This window comes from Lolium perenne, chromosome 7 (genome assembly GCF_019359855.2).
Source record: "Lolium perenne isolate Kyuss_39 chromosome 7, Kyuss_2.0, whole genome shotgun sequence".
NCBI classification, from domain to species: Eukaryota; Viridiplantae; Streptophyta; class Magnoliopsida; order Poales; family Poaceae; genus Lolium; species Lolium perenne.
Genome location: NC_067250.2, coordinates 20307571 through 20325552, shown reverse-complemented (window position 1 = coordinate 20325552; position 17982 = coordinate 20307571). Strand labels below are relative to the sequence as shown.

General features: G+C 47.2%; 1 protein-coding gene across 1 annotated transcript; it reads right to left on the bottom strand.

The window, feature by feature from the left end:
• Positions 1 to 15682: 15682 nt before the first annotated feature.
• Positions 15683 to 16420, bottom strand: LOC139833523 (uncharacterized). The gene has a single exon (XM_071823819.1). The coding sequence runs from the start codon at positions 16418 to 16420 to the stop codon at positions 15683 to 15685; it is 738 nt and encodes a 245-aa protein (XP_071679920.1).
• Between the last annotated feature and the right edge of the window lie 1562 nt (positions 16421 to 17982).

Here is a 17982-nt window from a genome sequence, read left to right as displayed (position 1 = left end):
GAACAGAGACTTCTATCCCCTGAATTGGAGTTTCGCGATGGCGGCGGCGTCCCTGGAGTCTTTCTGGAGTTTCAACAATCCGTATCGTGGCTTATCTCTTTAGGGTTTTCACGATGGAGGCTTTAAGTAGGCGGAAGGGCAGCCTCGGAGGGGTCCTGGGGGACCCACACACTAGGGGGCGTGCCCCCCTCTTGGCCGCGCCGCCATGTAGGGTGGGGCCCCCTTGGCTCCCCTCTGGTCCCTCTTCGGTGCTCTGGAACCTTCCGTGGAAAATAGGACCCTGGGCGTTGATTTCGTCCAATTCCGAGAATATTTCCTTTGTAGGATTTCTGAAACCAAAAACAGCAGAAAACAACAACTGGCTCTTTGGCATCTCGTCAATAGGTTAGTGCCGGAAAATGCATAATAATGACATAAAGTGTGTATAAAACATGTAGGTATTGTCATAAAACTAGCATGGAAGATCAGAAATTATAGATACGTTGGAGACGTATCAGGAAGTAAAACCCAAATTTATTGATTCGACACAAGGGGAGGTAAAGAATACTTATAAGCCTTAACAACTGAGTTGTCAATTCAGCTGCACCTGGAAAAACACTAGTAACAGGGGTGATGTGAAAGCAGCAGTAATATGAGAGCAATAGTAACAGTAACACAGCAGCAGTAGCAATAACACAGAGGCGATGGCACCAGAAAATAGTTGATACTACTTCCAATGTCATATAGGAACGAGTATATGATGATGAGAGAGGGACCGGGGTTTCCAGCGATCTACACTAGTGGTAACTCTCCAATAACAAGTGACAAGTGTTGGGTGAACAAATTACTGTTGGGCAATTGATAGGATTGAAATAGCATTAAGATAGAACATCAAGATTATTAATCATGTAGGCATGTTTTCCATATATAGTCATACGTGCTTGCAATGAGAAACTTGCATGACATCTTTTGTCCTACCAGCCGGTGGCACCCGGGCCTCACGGGAATCTACTGGCTATTAAGGTACTCCTTTTAATAGAGCACCGGAGCAAAGCATTAACACTTGGTGAAAACATGTGATCCTCATATCACAGCCTTCCCCTCCGGTTGTCCCAATTTCTGTCACTTTGGGGCCTCGGGTTCCGGACAGCAATATGTGCAAACAACTTGTAGATACAATCTAAGCAATAATTATAGAGCTTAAATCTAAGATCATGCCACTCTGGCCCTAGTGACAAGCATTAAGCATAACAACATTGCAGCAACAATAACTTCACAAACTTTATAGATAGACTAATCATAATGTATCATCCATCGGATCCCAACAAACACAACACCGATTACATCAGATGGATCTCAATCATGTAAGGCAGCTCATGAGATCATTGTATTGAAGTACATGGGAGAGAGAGTACCAACTAGCTACTGCTAGAACCCGTAGTCCATGGGGGAACTACTCACGGAGCATGATGGAGGCGGTGGCGTCGATGGAGATGGCTTCCGGGGGCACTTCCCCGTCCCGGCGGCGTGCCGGAACAGAGATTCTGTCCCCCGAATTAGAGTTTCGTGATGGCGGCGGCACCCCTGGAGTCTTTCTGGAGTTTCGTCAATTGGTATCGCATTTTTAGGTCGAAAGGGATTATATAGGCGAAGAGGCGGCGCAAGGAGGCGCCAGGGGCCCCCTCACCATAGGCTGGCGCGGCTAGGGGGCCACCCGCGCCGCCTTATGGTGTGGGCCCCCTGCTGCCCGCCTCCGACTCTCCTTCGGAGTTCTGGAATCTTCCGGGAAAAATAAGATATTGGGTCTTTGTTTCGTCGAATTCCGAGAATATTGCCCGAACAACCTTTCTGGAACCAAAAACAACAGAAAACAGGAACTGGCACTTCGGCATCTTGTTAATAGGTTAGTTCCGGAAAACGCATAAAAACATCATAAAGTACGAGCAAAACATGTAGGTATTGTCATAAAACAAGCATGGAACATCAGAAATTATAGATACGTTGGAGACGTATCAAGGGCACATATAGCAGCTAGGATCCTTTCACCAAACCCAATCTTTCGGAGGACCTCAAGAAGGAGGGCCCAATCCACTGTGTCAAAAGCCTTGGTTATATCCAATTTCAAGAGGACTGCCGAGGTGGCATTACTGTGGAGCTTGCGTGCCGTACCCTGCACCATCATGAAGTTGTCATGCAGGCACCTTCCACGCACAAATGCACTCTGCTGCGACCCCACCATCTGGGGAAGGAGAGGGGCGACCCTGTTAGCCAACACTTTAGCCTCTAGCTTGGCCACGCCATGAATCATGCTAATAGGTCTGAAATCCCGGACTTCCTCCACCCCCTCCTTCTTTGGTAAGAGGGTGATGAAGGCTTCATTGATCGCTCCGAATCCACGACTATCCAATCGAGATAGGGAGTTGAAAGCTGCCATGACGTCTTCCTTGATGATGCCTGACAAGGTATTAACTTGTCAATGCCTACGGGTTGTAGACTAGGGTTTAGTTGGAAGTAGAGGGCAAGTAGATCTCGAAGGTTTCAGCCGAAAAGTACTCGACGATTATGAAACTAGGGTTTGAGAAACAATGATTCGATGCCTTCTTTGTCCCTCGACTCCCCCTTATATAGGAGGCGGAGCCGAGGGATTCGTATTGTACAAGTTACAGAGTCCGGGAAGGTTTCTAACTCATCCCGCAAGATTACAAATAATGCTTCCTATTACAACTCTATCTTTCATTAACAATATCTTGGGCTTCCGAATCTTCTTATTCTTCGGGTAGTGGGCCTTCAGTAAACCCAGGGTACTATATTCGGCAGGCCCATTGGGGATGCCTATGTCAGTAGCCCCCGAGATTTTGCTTGAATCGTAGAGTCAGGGAAAATCTCCACCTTTTATTTTTACTCGACAACTTAAGACTTGTCTATATTTCTTCACATAAATTTCTATATTGTACAGGGATAATGGTAGTTGGGGCTAGTTCATCTGACGGATCAGGTACTAGTTAACTGCTCTAGTGGCAATCCGCAAAAACCTACTTCAAGATCACGTCCCTGGACATGATCTCGGGATACTGGTGTAAACTTCGACAGGTGCCGCTTAAGGTCTTACCATTCTGTCGAGTCCCAGTCATATTTATCGGGTACCTAACGCGTCCGTTAGGATTTTTCTTCGTATCTGTTGATACGGATAAAAGTAGCAAACCGACGTCAGAGACGGCGCCACGCCACATAGAACGGATCTGGGGTCTTACCTTCGCAAATTTGCGGCATTCAGAAATTGGTCGCAACTTTGGCGTTCTGAGAATATATTGTCGAGTGCTTATTCGGCTGTTGGAATGGCACATTTTATTGAGTCAAAGATGACTTATATTGCTCTCCCGATGGGAGTATATGTAGAGTTATTTATAACTCGAAATATACTCTTTTGCTCTTCTATCTTTCTTCTTTTCATTCTTTCTTTCTTTTTTTATAATTTCATCGGGCACGCGAACAGCGTTCCCGATGGAAGTAGCCCCCGAGGCTACAACCAAGGACTTGTACTTGGGTGTAGGCTCCACGCCTTATGCTGCTATATTTTCTTTCTCTCCCGAAGTTTTATAATTTCTCGGGTGCGCGAGCAGCGCTCCCGATGGGAGTAGCCCCCGAGGCTATGAACAAATATTTGTATTTGATCATAGGCTCACGCCATTTCTATTTTGTCTTTCTTGATCTTTTCATTTTTTCAAAGTAGCCCCCGAGCATTTGATCAAAAACTTGTATTTGATCAAAGGCTCTCCAATATTTTTGCATGTCGCCTTTTTATGCAGCTGTTGAGTCGAATTTTTCTCCCGCCAAAGTGACGTTGTTGCTGACGATAGCCAGGATTGCAAGTCCGAAAATCGCGAGAAATATTCTCCCGCTGCCTTGCGGGCCCAAATTACCCATTATCTTGACACGTCGTGCAAGTGGGGGACACACGTCCTTCGCTTTTCCTGGCGCACGTACCGTAACTTCTCCAGAGTTAAAATACTTTTTTACCCCTATTCCACGTGGTTATCATCTGCCACACAGTTTTTTCATCCAACGGTCCATCGCTTCGCCGCACCTCTATATAAGATCTCCTCCTTCTTCTTCCTCGAGCACTTCCGCTCGCGCCGTTCTCCTGCTCTCCGCTGCAAAACTTCCTCCTGCGCCCCATAACTCCCTAAACTCATCTTCTCCAAGCTGCATTCCTGCGCCATTGTTGATGCCACCGCGTCGATTGATCAAGCACAGCACGCCGGAATCATCAATGGCTGCCGTAGATCTGGGAAGCGCGGAGTGGGAAAGGTCCAAAATTTCCACCCAGGACATCAACCTCTTGAAGAAGCTGGGGATCAGCAAGAAGCCCAAGGCGCTGTGCTTCCCTAGTGAAGAAAGCTACCCAACCCCTCCAATGGGGTATCGGGTAAGTTTCGTCGACCATCTCATCCGCGGTCTTTCCGCCCCCATTCATCCTTTCCTCCGTGGATTGCTTTTTGTTTATGGTCTGCAACTTCACCACCTCACGCCCAATTCTATCCTCCATATTTCCATTTTCATCACCCTCTGCGAGGCCTTCCTTGGCGTCCAGCCTAACTGGGCGCTATGGAAGCGCATTTTCTTTTGTCGCCGCAATGGCTCTCCCAATGTCGCCTATAATATAGGCGGCATTGTTATTTCCGTTCGCCCCACAGTCGATTACTTCGACGTCAAACTTCCTGACTCAGTTCAAGGGTGGCGCAAGAAGTGGTTGTACATTCAGGAGGAGAACCATGGATGTGCTGAAGACAACATCCCTCCTTTCGATGGTGCCGAAAAAATCCTTCGCCGCTGCTCCTGGGATGCAGAGGCTACCGAGGAAGAAAAAATGTCGACAGAAGCCCTGATGACTCGCATCCATGAGTTGCAAAATACTCGCGGCAAAGAGCTGTCAGGTATTCAGATCATAGCGTATTTTCTTAGAACCAGAGTGCAGCCTCTTCAGGCTCGCAAATTCCCTCTCTGGAAGTATGCTGGCGACAAGGACGCAGATCGGTTGTCGGCGGACTTAGAGGTCAAGGACTTAGAGAAGCTTGTCCGAAAAATCTCCTCCCTCAGCAAAAAAGATCCTGTCCCTTCTTCTTGCCGTGTAAAACCGTATAGCGCCACCAATGCGCTTCCCAAGGTAACCTTTGTCGATTGATTTGTTATTGCCTTGCTATCTTTTTTGTAACTCCTTTTTTGACATCTTCCCCTGTTTTTTGTATAGAACCATCCAAATCTTGTCTCGCTTCCTCCCCTTCCTGAAGGTGGAGAAGTCGAAGAAAGGGCCGTTGTCACCGACGACAACCAAGATGCCCCCTCTTTTGTGAATGAACCCGTAGATTCTCAAAAATCTGCGGGATCTTCTGAAAAGGAGGCTGCCTCCGAAGGCACTGCATCGGCACAATCTCCTCCTCCTGCTGTTTCTCCAAGGAACAAAAGGAAAAGGGATGATGTCGAAGATTCCGGCACCTCCAAAGCCGAAGAAGCTTCTCCTTCACGTCAGAAGGCAGCTTATGATCCATACCTTGAGGCCCGCATCAGCTCATAAGTTACCTTTTATTTCCCTTTATTTTTGTACTCGAAGATTTTTGTCTATCTTTCTTTTTATGCTGCCGACATTTAATCGCAGTGATGATGAGGAAGAAGTACCAACTTTTGATGTGGCTGCTCGAACGAGTACATCACATACTCTAGTTGTTTCGGAGACGCCAGTCGAAGGAGAGGAATCCTCGCCTCCTCAACAAAACGTCGGCGCTCCTACTCCTCCTTCAAGCCCCCTTGTTCCTTCACCAAAAAGGGCAAGGGTTGAAACAATCCCTGAGCCTACCCTCCAATTGGGTAGCTCCTCTAGTCCTCTCTTGGATGATGTAAGTTCTTAATTTTCTTGTCACTGTCTATATTTCCTCTGTTTGCTTCTTTATGCCATCATATTTTTCCCATACCGACGTTTTCTTTCTTTGTCCTTCTTTGACAGCCTATGATCAAAGAGCTTATTCGCATCGGTGCTCAATTCATCGGGTATCGTGAGTATGCCAGCAAGACTGAAGGTAATAACTCTTTGCTGGCCCTTGTTTATAACTTCTTGCTCCTGTTTTGTCGCAATTTTGATGATTCTTAACTATTTTGGCAGAAAAACTTGCGGAAGCCAGCAAGCTTGTCGATACGCTTGCTCAGAAATTAGAGCATAGTGAAGCGGCTCGCAAGAAGGCTGAACTTGATGCTGGCAAAGCTAAAGCAGAGGCTGATAAGGCCAAGGCAAAAGCTGCTGGTGTCGAAGATCTGCAAAAAAGACTTGATGATGCCGAAACTGCTTTGAACGAGCATAAAGCCGCGCAGGCTACTCGTGAAAAGGCTATCATCAAGCGCTTGAACACGCAGAATCAGCGCTTTGTCGGTAATTTTGTCGATCCATTCTATTTTTCTTAGACTTGCTTTTCTTTACTTGCTGTCGGCCAACATATATTTTCTGCGACAGGTAAAACAAACCAAGAATTTGAGCTTGAAGATCCCGACAACGATCCTCTTCTTGACGCACTCTCTATCCTTGAGTTTCATGGAACCGAAGCTCGTGAAGGCATTGAACATGCTGACGCAGGATTGTCGCGGCTGTTCCCCTACTTCTTCCCGAAGAAAGCGGAACCCAAGACTTTCCTTGCTCTTGCCAAGGACTTCAATCCACCAGAGGATCTTGGACTGAAGATGCACCAAGAAAACATGAAGATTGCTGTCGAAAGTACTGTCGCCTTGGTTGCCGACAGCCAACAAACTATCGACTGGGCGAAAGTAGGCGACACAGAACATATAGAGCAAACAAAATGGCGATCGCTGATCAAGGCGGCAAAGCCCAACACGAAGAAAATCCTAGCCTATCTCGGAATCAAGCCATCTTCAACTCCTAGCTCATCAAAGCCGGAGGTCTAGTTGAATGCCCCTTCTTTTTATTTTTTCTGTTTCTTTAGCTATTGTCGCCATATTAGCTTTGGCGACAATTACCTTAGTAGTCCCTTTGAAGAACCCCTTCTGTAATATCCATGTAAATTTCTTGAAGATCAATGGGATTCTGTCTTGTGCAATCATTTGATATTGAAATTTTCTTTTCCAGTTGATATTTGATAACTACTCTGCCAATCCTCATTCCGCCGATACTTCTCCTGCTTCCTCATTCTCGAAGAAAACACTGGTCGATGATAACCTCATCAAAGGTTCTTCAAGCCAACATTTGTCGCAAGATTTACAAGAACTGCGCCAACAACTTCAATCCATGAAAAAACAAACTTTGGCAATGATGGAACAATCTCGAAAAGCATCCGAGAGAGAGAAAATTGCTCTCCAACAAGCAAAAGAGGCCATAGCTGCCAAGGATGCTGCTGTGTCGGAAGCTGAGAAAGCCACTACTCGAGAAAATAGCATGCTCGAGCTAATGTCTGAAGCTAGCGCGGATATGCTATGTATGTTTTTCCAACCTCACACTGCTTCTTTTTTGTTTTACTGTGCCTCCCCTTAGATTTCTTGCTTTGTCGCTTAATAGGCTCGGTTCTTGACGCTGCCGCTGAAGATGAAAGAGTGAATGTCAGAACGAATCTCCTCGTCAATCTTTCTCTAAACCATGGCTGTTTATTCTGGGCCACCCCTGAGCGAACCCAGCAAATTGTTAGGTTCCAAGATCGCGCTTGTCAGGTGCGCGAATTTCTCAATTTCTGCACGAGAACCTTAACCCTTGTTTACAAGACTTTATTTCCTCGAGATGAGGCTCCCGAAACTCTTCTTGGACTGATGGAGAAATTTAGAGATGCCCCTCGCATTCATAACTTTGTGCGAGCTCAATTGACTGCTGGAGCAAGGTTCGCCATGATTATGATACACATTTGCCATCCCAAGTTGGACTTGACGACGATTGTCGCTGACTGCTTAGCCAAGAAATCGCGGCAAAAAAATAACATTGACTCAATCAATGAGATGGTTACTCCTGTGGCTGAGGCGATGATGGATGAACTTTTTCGGATGGATTCAGAATTCTTCGTCAAGGGGGCCTATGCTGAGCACAAGACAACCAAAGGTTTATCCATAGATAGTATATTAGGCCTTAACTGAGTTGTATTTATACTGCAAGGAGCTATGTCTATATTTTTGTCGAACTCTTTTGTACATTGTGAAGTGTAGTCTATATTGTGAAGCCCCCGAGCCTTTGGCTGGAGTTTATACTGTTTTGTTATCCCGAAGATTTTTCTCTTGTTGCAAGAAGATATATATATTTTGCTGTCGATGGGTACGAGCCCCCGAGTGTCTTGGTGGTGACGTTCTATATTTTGTTGCGAGGTTTTCAGACCAAAGCAGTAAAATTTTGACGAGTACACTATATTTATAGTTGTTAGCTCCCGATGTTATATTTTGCGAGGTATTCTTGTACCAAGGCGAAATATTTCGGTAAATCTAGTTTATCTATGTTGTGTATATTTTGTAACTTGAAGCCGTTAAGCCCCCGAGCGTGTCGAAGAATAAGAAGTATATCTCCACTATCTTTATTATATTGCAGCACCGCGAGCCCGCCTCATTAAAAACCTTTCCGGCCCCACTCGGTGCCCCGAAAAGGAAAAGAATGCGTCTGAAAACTCGCGGGCGTTTCAGTACATTGTATTTTTACAGAGGAGGACTGTATTTCGACTCTAAGCGTAAAACCGCCTGAGCTGCGCCACGTTCCAGGGGTTTTTCTCGGGAGCCCCTGTCTTCTTGTCCTTGATCCTGTATGCTCCTCCGTCGATGACTTCCGTGACGACGTAAGGTCCTAACCATGGTGACTCGAGTTTTTCAGTACTTTGCTGGTTAAGCCGTAAGACCAAATCGCCGACCTGGAAAGATCTGGGCCGCAATCGTCGACTGTGGTAGTTTTTCAGGTCCTGCTGGTACTTGGTGACTCGTGATAGTACTTCATCTCGAGCTTCATCGAGTCCATCCATATCGTCCTCCCGAGCTTTTCGTGATGTTTCCTCGTCATACTCTGTCACTCTTGGAGAATCATGCTCTATTTCAATTGGTAGTACTGCCTCGGCTCCGTGGACGAGAAAAAATGGAGTTTCTTGTGTCGCCGTATTTGGTGTTGTTCGGATGCTCCACAAAACACTTAGCAATTCTTCTGGCCAGGTATGTTGAGCTTTTTCAAGCGGTCCTAGCAGACGTTTTTTAATGCCGTTGCAGATGATACCATTGGCTTTTTCGACTTGGCCATTGGATTGTGGATGTCCTACTGACGCAAAGTGCAATTTAATGCCTACTTCTGCGCAGTATGCCTTGAACTCCTTAGCTGTAAAGTTAGTACCCTTGTCTGTGACAATGCTGTGAGGCACTCCGAACCGAAAAACGAGGCCTTTCACAAACTTTATTGCCGACGCTGCATCTGGTGAATTTATTGGCTTCAATTCTACCCATTTGGTGAATTTGTCGACAGCAACCAATAGGTACTCATATCCTCCTGGCGAAGCTTTGTGCAACTTGCCCACCATATCGAGTCCCCATTGGGCAAAGGGCCACGACAATGGTATTGGCATCGGCTCTGCCGCCGGAGAGTGAGGTTTTGCGGCGAATCTCTGGCACGCGTCGCAGGTTCGTACTATCTCTTTTGCATCCTCGATTGCTGTCAACCAGTAAAATCCTGCCCGAAAAACCTTGGCTGCAATAGCTCGGCTGCTCGCGTGGTGGCCACATATTCCTTCATGCACATCCTTTAGGATTATCCTTCCTTCTTCGGGTGTGACGCACCTTTGCAGGACGTCTGAAATACTTCGCTTGTATAACTCCCCTTTGACCACTATGAAAGCTTTGGACCGTCGAATAATTCGCCTTGCCACAACTGGATCGTCGGGTATTTCTTTCCTAAGGATATATGATATGTACGCTTGCATCCAAGGAACTTCTACCATCATCACAAGCTCTTGGTCCTCTTCGTCCTCCACGGCTTCTTTAAGGGGCGCCGAAGTTTTTTCTTCCTTTGCTTTTTTCTGCGCTTTCTTCGACTTTGTGGATCTCTCCGCTATCTCTTCCCAAAATACGCCCGGCGGGATTGGAAGGCACTGCGACCCGATGTTTGCGAGAACGTCGGCTTCATCATTGCTCAGCCTACTGATGTGATTTACCTCGCATCCATCAAACAGCTTCTCAAGCTCATTGTACACCTCCTTATATGCTATCATGCTATCATTGACTGCATCACATTGGTTCATAACTTGCTGAGCCACCAATTGTGAGTCACCAAAGATTTTTAGTCGAGTTGCACCGCAAGCTTTCGCCATCTTCATCCCGTGTATGAGGGCTTCGTATTCTGCTTCATTGTTGGATGCGTTTGGGAACGTCATCCGTAGGACATACTTTAACTTGTCGCCTTCGGGTGATATAAGTATTACTCCTGCGCCAGCTCCTTCTACTCTCTTGGATCCATCAAAGTTCATGGTCCAAGTTCTCGACAAATCTGGGGGTCCCGTGTTTTGCAGCTCCATCCACTCTGCAATGAAATCTGGCAAAACTTGCGACTTGATTGCCTTTCTTTTTTCATACGTGATGTCCCGAGGGGAAAGTTCTATTCCCCAAAGGGAGACACGCCCTGTAGCTTCTGGATTGTTTAGTATATTTGAAAGAGGTGCTTCATTGACTACTATTATCGGGTGTGCCGAAAAATAGTGGCGCAACTTTCTTGCCGTTGTAATCACTCCATATGCTAGTTTCTGCATCTGGTACCGCTGTTTGGAAGGCGATAAAACTTCACTGATGAAATATACCGGCCTTTGCACTCCATGGAGTTTTCCTTCTTCTTCTCTTTCGACAACTAGCACCGTGCTAACCACCTGGGGTGTGGCTGCAATGTACAGCAGGAGAGGTTCCTTTTCCTTCGGCGCCACCAAGATTGGTGGTGTCGAGATTGTGCGTTTCAACTCCTCGAAAGCTCTATCGGCTTCTTCGTTCCACTGGAATTTCTCCCCTTGCTTTATTAAAGCGTAGAACGGTAACGCTTTTTCTTCCAGCCTAGCGACGAATCTGCTTAAAGCTGCGACTCGCCCAGTTAATTGCTGTATTTCTTTCAACTTTGTTGGCTTCCTCATTGTTGCGATGGCTTGTATTTTGTCGGGATTTGCTTCAATCCCTCTTGCTGAAACTAGAAACCCAAGAAGTTCTCCTGCTGGGACGCCGAAGGAGCACTTCGTCGGGTTTAGCTTGAGGCAGAATTTGTCGAGGTTGTCAAAGGTTTCCTTGAGATCCTCGATCAGCGTCGCCCCTTTTTTTTGACGTTAAGACGACGTCGTCGATGTACACTTGCACATTTTTTCCAATCTGTGTCGCCAAACACTTCTGCATCATCCTCTGATATGTTGCTCCCGCGTTTTTCAGACCAAAAAGCATTGTTCTGTAGCAAAACACGCCGTAAGGTGTGATGAACGCTGTTTTTACTTCATCTTCTTCTTTTAACCTGATCTGGTTATAACCAAAATATGCGTCCAAAAAGGAAAGACATTCACATCCTGCTGTGGAGTCGATAATTTGGTCGATCATCTGGAGGGGAAAGTGATCCTTTGGACAATGTTTATTGAGACACGTAAAGTCGACGCACATGCGAAGGACCTTAGTGTTTTTCTTCGGCACCAACACTGGATTTGCTACCCATGTGGCCTCTGTGTGCAACTCCTTGATAAAACCAGCTTCTCTTAGTCGATCAATTTCTCGACAAAGATAGCCTTGCGGTTTGGTTCCGAAAAACGTCGCAAAGGTTGTTTGATTGGTCTCGCTAGTGGATCCAAGTTTAGGTGGTGCTCGGCAAGTTCCCTGGGTACTCCTGGCATGTCAGCTGGACACCATGCGAAGATTTTCCAGTTCTCATGGAGGAACTCGACTAGCGCGCTTTCCTATGTGAGGTCCATGTCGTTTGCGATGGATGTCGTCTTTTCTGGATCCGTTGGATGAATCTGCACCTCCTTAGAATTTTTCTCAGTGTTGAAAGTTGATTCTTTATTCGTCCTTCCAACGTCTGGCAGCACGTCGTAGTCAGTCATGAGCCTTGACGCCAAATACTCAGCTTGCATCCCGAAAGTTTCTGATATTCGATGAAAATCCTTATCACATTTATCGGCTAGGGCCAAGCTTCCTTTAACTGTGATTGGTCCCTTAGGTCCAGGCATTCTCCACAACAGGTACGTGTAATGTGGTACCACCATAAATCTAGCATATGCTGGTCGTCCCAACAGAGCGTGGTACCGTGACGGGAAATCTACGACTTCAAACTCCAATTTCTCGATTCTGTAATTTTCTCGGGTCCCAAACTGAACGTCAAGATTAATCTTTCCCAGCGGATAGCTTGGCTTCTCTGGTGTGATGCCGTGGAATCTCGTGTCTGTTGGCTTCAGGTTTGCTAGGGATATGTTCATCTTCCTTAATGTATCTGCATACATAAGGTTTAAGCTACTGCCGCCATCTATAAACACGCGAGGTACGTCAAATCCTGCGATGACCGCTGGTAGTATGAGTGCTGACTGCCCTGGTCGAGGAACTTGCTGTGGATGATCCGCTATGGTGAAGCCAATGTCTTGCCCTGACCAATTAAGATACTCTACTGTTGGTGGAGGCATTTTTTCTGCCATAAACACCTGCCGCGAGATTACTTTCTGAGCTCTATTGGATGGCCTTCCCTTCTGAATCATCGAGACCGCTCCGTTAGAGTTAGGATCCACGTAAGGCGGTGGTGGAGGTGCTGCCGCTATTCTGAGCTGATGTCGGTTGTCGTCCGTAATCGCGGGAGGAGGTGGCAAGTGAATCTCACTCCTGGGTTCTCGAGGATTTCTCTGTGCTGCCTGAGCATTAGCATGCCCTGCATACCTTAGCATTGCCTGGAAATTGCAACAATCCTTCTGCAGATGTCCTGACTGTCTTTTTCCGTTGCTGTCGAGGAAAAAGTGCATCTGACACAGCCCGTTCATCATCTCTTCGGGAGACACGAAAGGCCTCTGGAACCTTGGCCCGCTATTTTGTCTATTGTTTCGAGAGTCGTCTCTATTGTCGTCTCGTTGCTCATTGCTTCTCTGGTAATCATCTCTGTTATTTCCTCCGGCGCTTGCTCGGAAGCCAGCCGAGATTTGACCTGGAGCGTCATAGCTCGAGTACTGCCGAGGAAATCGTCGCCTTGGTTGATAATTTCGACCGCGGTCTTCCTCTGGCGACCTGTGCCGTTTGTTGTGAACAGCATCTTCCCCATCTGCCCATCTATTTGCTATTTCCATTAGTGCGGATACTGTCTTTGGATTGGTCCTCCCCAAATCCTCGACAAAATCTCCACGCCTGATTCCTGCGACAAACGCGTCTATTGCTCTCTCATCAGATATGTTTCCTGCCGAGTTTTTGATGATATTCCACCTTTGGATATACTTTCTCATTGGCTCGTCTAGCTTTTGTCGGCACGCCCTCAGTTCCTCTAATGACGCAGGTTTTTTGCATGTGGACCGGAAGTTCTTGACGAACACGTCCTCGAAGCTATCCCAGCTGTCGATAGATCCTGGAGGAAGTTTCTTTATCCAAGATCGTGCGGCTCCACTCAAATGCACCTGGATGCTTTGCATAGCTGTTGCTCTGGTTCCTCCTGTGAGTTTCACTGTCTCGAGATAATCAACTAGCCAATCCTCTGGATCTTGAAGGCCGTCGAATTTCTTGAAGTTATCGGGTAACTTGAATCCTGAAGGGACTCGAGTTTTTCGAACTCTCCTTGTGAAGCATGGCAAACCACACATATCCTCGTCGTTTAGCTCTGGGGACTGCCGATGTTCCCTTCTGCTTTGTCGCGCTCTGTCGACCCTTGCTTGTGCTGCCGTGTCCCTTGCTCCACTTGGTCCTTCGGGAGCTGCTGCTGTTGCTGCCACGGGTCGTGGACTATTTTGCCTTGCTGTTCCTTCGGGAGGTGTTGATACAAACGCCGTTCCCATGGCTCCAACTCCTGCCATTGCCATGTTATATAATGCCTCCCTTGGATCTCCTGGGGGTGGTCTGGATGCAAGGATGAAAGCTTGTGTCGCCATATACCCAGCTTCTGGTGTCTTGGGTATGATGTTCCCTCTCGTGTCTATCGACATAAAAGACATGTCGAGGTTTTGAACCAAGTGCTCTCTTTCTCCTTCAGGTACGTTTTGTAACCTTGATCTTGCTCTGTTCCGAGCTTCCCTGTGGCTATCACCCGAAGTTCTAGATTGTCGACTCAGCTCTGCCCTGCGCCTACTTGATGCAGAGGCTGCCTCCTTTCTTCTGTTTAACTCAGCTGTCTATTTTTCCAATTCTCTTGCAGCTCGTGCGAGCCTATATTGATATGCTTGTAAATCTTCTGGCGTGGCTATGGTGGCCATTGGTTCTGAGCCATCCATAGCCCTTGCGGCTCTATCCCATGCTGCTTGCGGAAGTTGGACTCTGTCTCGTGGCTGTGGCCCGATATATTTATTGCCTAGGCCTCGTCGCAAATCAGAGGGATCGACGTATGGATTTCCCAAATCGTCGAAAGCCTCAGATGTTTCCTCCTGATCACGACTTGGCTCTCCGATGACATAAATCTGATGATACTTTGTATTCAGATCTATGTTGGGTTTGGTGACACCATCATGAAGATTGGCGAAGACCTTGCCCACTGTAGTAGATTTGTCGATGAAGTCGTAGCTGTCGACACTGCTTGAGCCATCGCTTATATAGGAGTCCGCAGATGACTCAAACGACATGTCGCTGAAGATCTTGGCAAGTTTTTCTCTTGCCCTGGTGCTGATGAAGCGTGACGACGAAGTTTCTTCCTCTCCTGACTCGGTTGACGATGTATAGCTTGAAAAATCGGAATCGACCGCCGACGATCCCGACGAAATCGGAATTTCGACACGATACGATCCCTCTTTCTCGACGCGAAAGTGAAATCTTCCGAACGTCATCTCCATAGGCTCCTCCAGATACGCATATGCATCCAAACGGGAGGGCGGGTGAGGAACAAAATCGACAAGACCAGTTGCGATCTGTTTACCTCGATCCATCGCGTTGCTTGCGGTTGATGAAGTCGACGATCTTGAACGTGCCATTGAGATCGGATCCTTGACGCCTCTAATTCCCACAGACGGCGCCAATTGACAAGGTATTAACTTGTCAATGCCTACGGGTTGTAGACTAGGGTTTAGTTGAAAGTAGAGGGCAAGTAGATCTCGAAGGTTTCAGCCGAAAAGTACTCGACGATTATGAAACTAGGGTTTGAGAAACAATGATTCGATGCCTTCTTTGTCCCTCGACTCCCCCTTATATAGGAGGCGGAGCCGAGGGATTCGTATTGTACAAGTTACAGAGTCCGGGAAGGTTTCTAACTCATCCCGCAAGATTACAAATAATGCTTCCTATTACAACTCTAGCTTTCCTTAACAATATCTTGGGCTTCCGAATCTTCTTATTCTTCGGTTAGTGGGCCTTCAGTAAACCCCGGGTACTATCTTCGGCAGGCCCATTGGGGATGCCTATGTCAATGCCCCAATAGGTCCGGAAGAAACAGGCTGAGAAACCGTCCGGGCCGGGGCATTTGTCCACGGGCATGTCTCTTATGGCCTTCCACACTTCCTCCTCAGTGAACACTCCATCAATGTGGTGGAGGTCGAGGGAGGGAAGTCCAAGAAACTCCAGGTCTAGTGAGAAAGGTCTGTCCCTAACAGCTAATCGAAGAAATCGTCCACTCTTCTGCCTTCTCAGCATGCTCAGTGAATCGCCTGTTATCCACGACCAGATGGCCAATAAAATTCTTGCGCCGTCTCTGACTCGCGTGCAGGTGGAAAAAACGGGTGCATGCATCCCCCTCTCGGAGCCAAAGAATGCGGGAGCGCTGTCGAGCAATCGTCCTCTCCAGAGATGCCAATCCAAGGAGCTTCTTCTTTAGAAGGCACCGAAGCGCCCGTTCCTGCGGCGACAACGGCCTAGATTCCATAGCAATGTCGAATCGAAGGATCAACTCAGTGGCCATCAGAATTTGCAGCTTGACACTACCAATAAATTTTGAGCTCCAACTGGCTAGCCTCTTCGTCGTGGCCCTGAGTTTCTGGTCTAGCCGTTTGAAGGGGTTTGGCTCGCAAGGTTGCGTCGTCGACACTTCCCGGACCACCTGCAGGAAGCCGTCTACTTTGGGCCAGAAAGACTGAAACTGAAACCTACGGCCTCTGTGCAGGTCCAGAGCCAGGCTCAGTACCAGAGGGCAGTGGTCAGATGGTCCACTGGACAAGGCGGATAAGAAAGCATCTGGGAATAAATCTTCCCAGTCCACGGTCGTGAAGACCCTATCCAGCTTCTCCAAAGTTGGTTGCACGCGTTCATTGGACCAAGTGAACCTTCTCCCGTTCAGATACACCTCCTTGAGATCCAGGTTGGATAGGGTCCTTCTGAATCTTCCCATCATACGGCGATGCAGCACCCCTTGGTTCTTGTCCTAGGGGGTCCACAATTAGATTGAAGTCCCCTGCTACCATCCATGGTCCTACATGCAGATCTTGAATATCCTGGAGCTCTTGTAGGAAGGAGCACTTGTCCGTGTCGCTCTGCGGCCCATAGACCCCGGTGAACCACCAACTATCACCTCCACTATTGGTAATCCTCGCCGTGATGGCATTTTTGAGGTTTTAAGGAAAATGTTCAATTTTCTGAATACACAAGAGAAGTAACACTTACCAAACTTTATGCTCCCCCCATGCTCGCTATTCCTCCTCATCCCGCATTTCGATCCAGATAGCTCACAAGGGTTCGCGATCCAATACCTGCCTCCAAACATTTTGAAATAGAGAATTCTAAGAAAACACATATTTTCTATAGGTGACCAATGCCATCTCAATCCTCAATCATTGGACATCAAAATTCCATGCATAGCCAAGAAAGCAGCCAGCAGCCAACCACAGCCTACACCGTCCGTTTTAGTTGAAATTCACACGCATATATTCATTGCTGGACTTGGAGTAGCCTGTCCCTGTCTGTTTAGCTCGATCATGTTTTCGATGTTCCAAAAATGAGCGCAACCGGACGAGAGCCAGGTCAGTCCAGTTTTTGTTATATTTTGCACTTACTCTACACGCACTCCCATCGTCGCGTCTCTCGCGTCGCCGTCGGCACGTACCAACGACACAGCGTAACGACGGTTTGCACCTTTCCACGGCCCTCAGTTTGTCCGACCCGCTGGCCGCGTCCGCCGCCGGCTCCTTTCGTCCGGTATCTCGCGCCCCCCTGCGGCTCGGCATCTTTCATTATTTCTTTTCTTTTTTTGCACATCGTCGTCGAGCCGCCTTTGTTGGCTAGCTTTAGTTTCGTCTCTTCCCTTGTCCCGGCCCTGAATAGCCTACACGAGATCAGAGTTATACATACGTGTGATTGGCCTGGTAGTTTTACTACTACATAGTTAGATCATGTACGTACGTACGTGACATCGCCCCCGGATGCAACCCCCAAAAAAAACCCAGCAAAGAGTCCTAGAAAACTTAGCGCCCCCTCCACCTCCGCCTTCTCCATAGCCCAGCTTCCCTCCTCTAGCCGCCTTGCCGACGTCAAGAGTGGGTAAACTGATCTCTGTGTGAAGAATTTAGCAAAAGTAGTGTTTTCAATAAATTAGATTAGAGCTCAGCCGCGCCGTCTTATGTTGGGCCTTCAGATCTTATTTCGTCACATCAAATTTAGATATTTTCTCATGGTTGCCTCAATGAGAATTATCCTCGTAATATTTGTTCCTGTTGTTACGTCCTCGACAAAAATGGTACTTTTGGCCTCGATCAAGCGTTTGGTTGTTTTTTTCTCTAACATATTGGTGTTCATACTTTTGTTGGTGTTGGCTGACTAATTTAATAGCCACATGCGTGCACCTAATCTTAATATCGGCATTATTTAAAGAATTTTTTTGTTACAAGACATTGTTATTTTCTGGCGTTTGCTGAAACACACCTCTCGATTTTGTCTTTATGAAGTGTATAATTATAA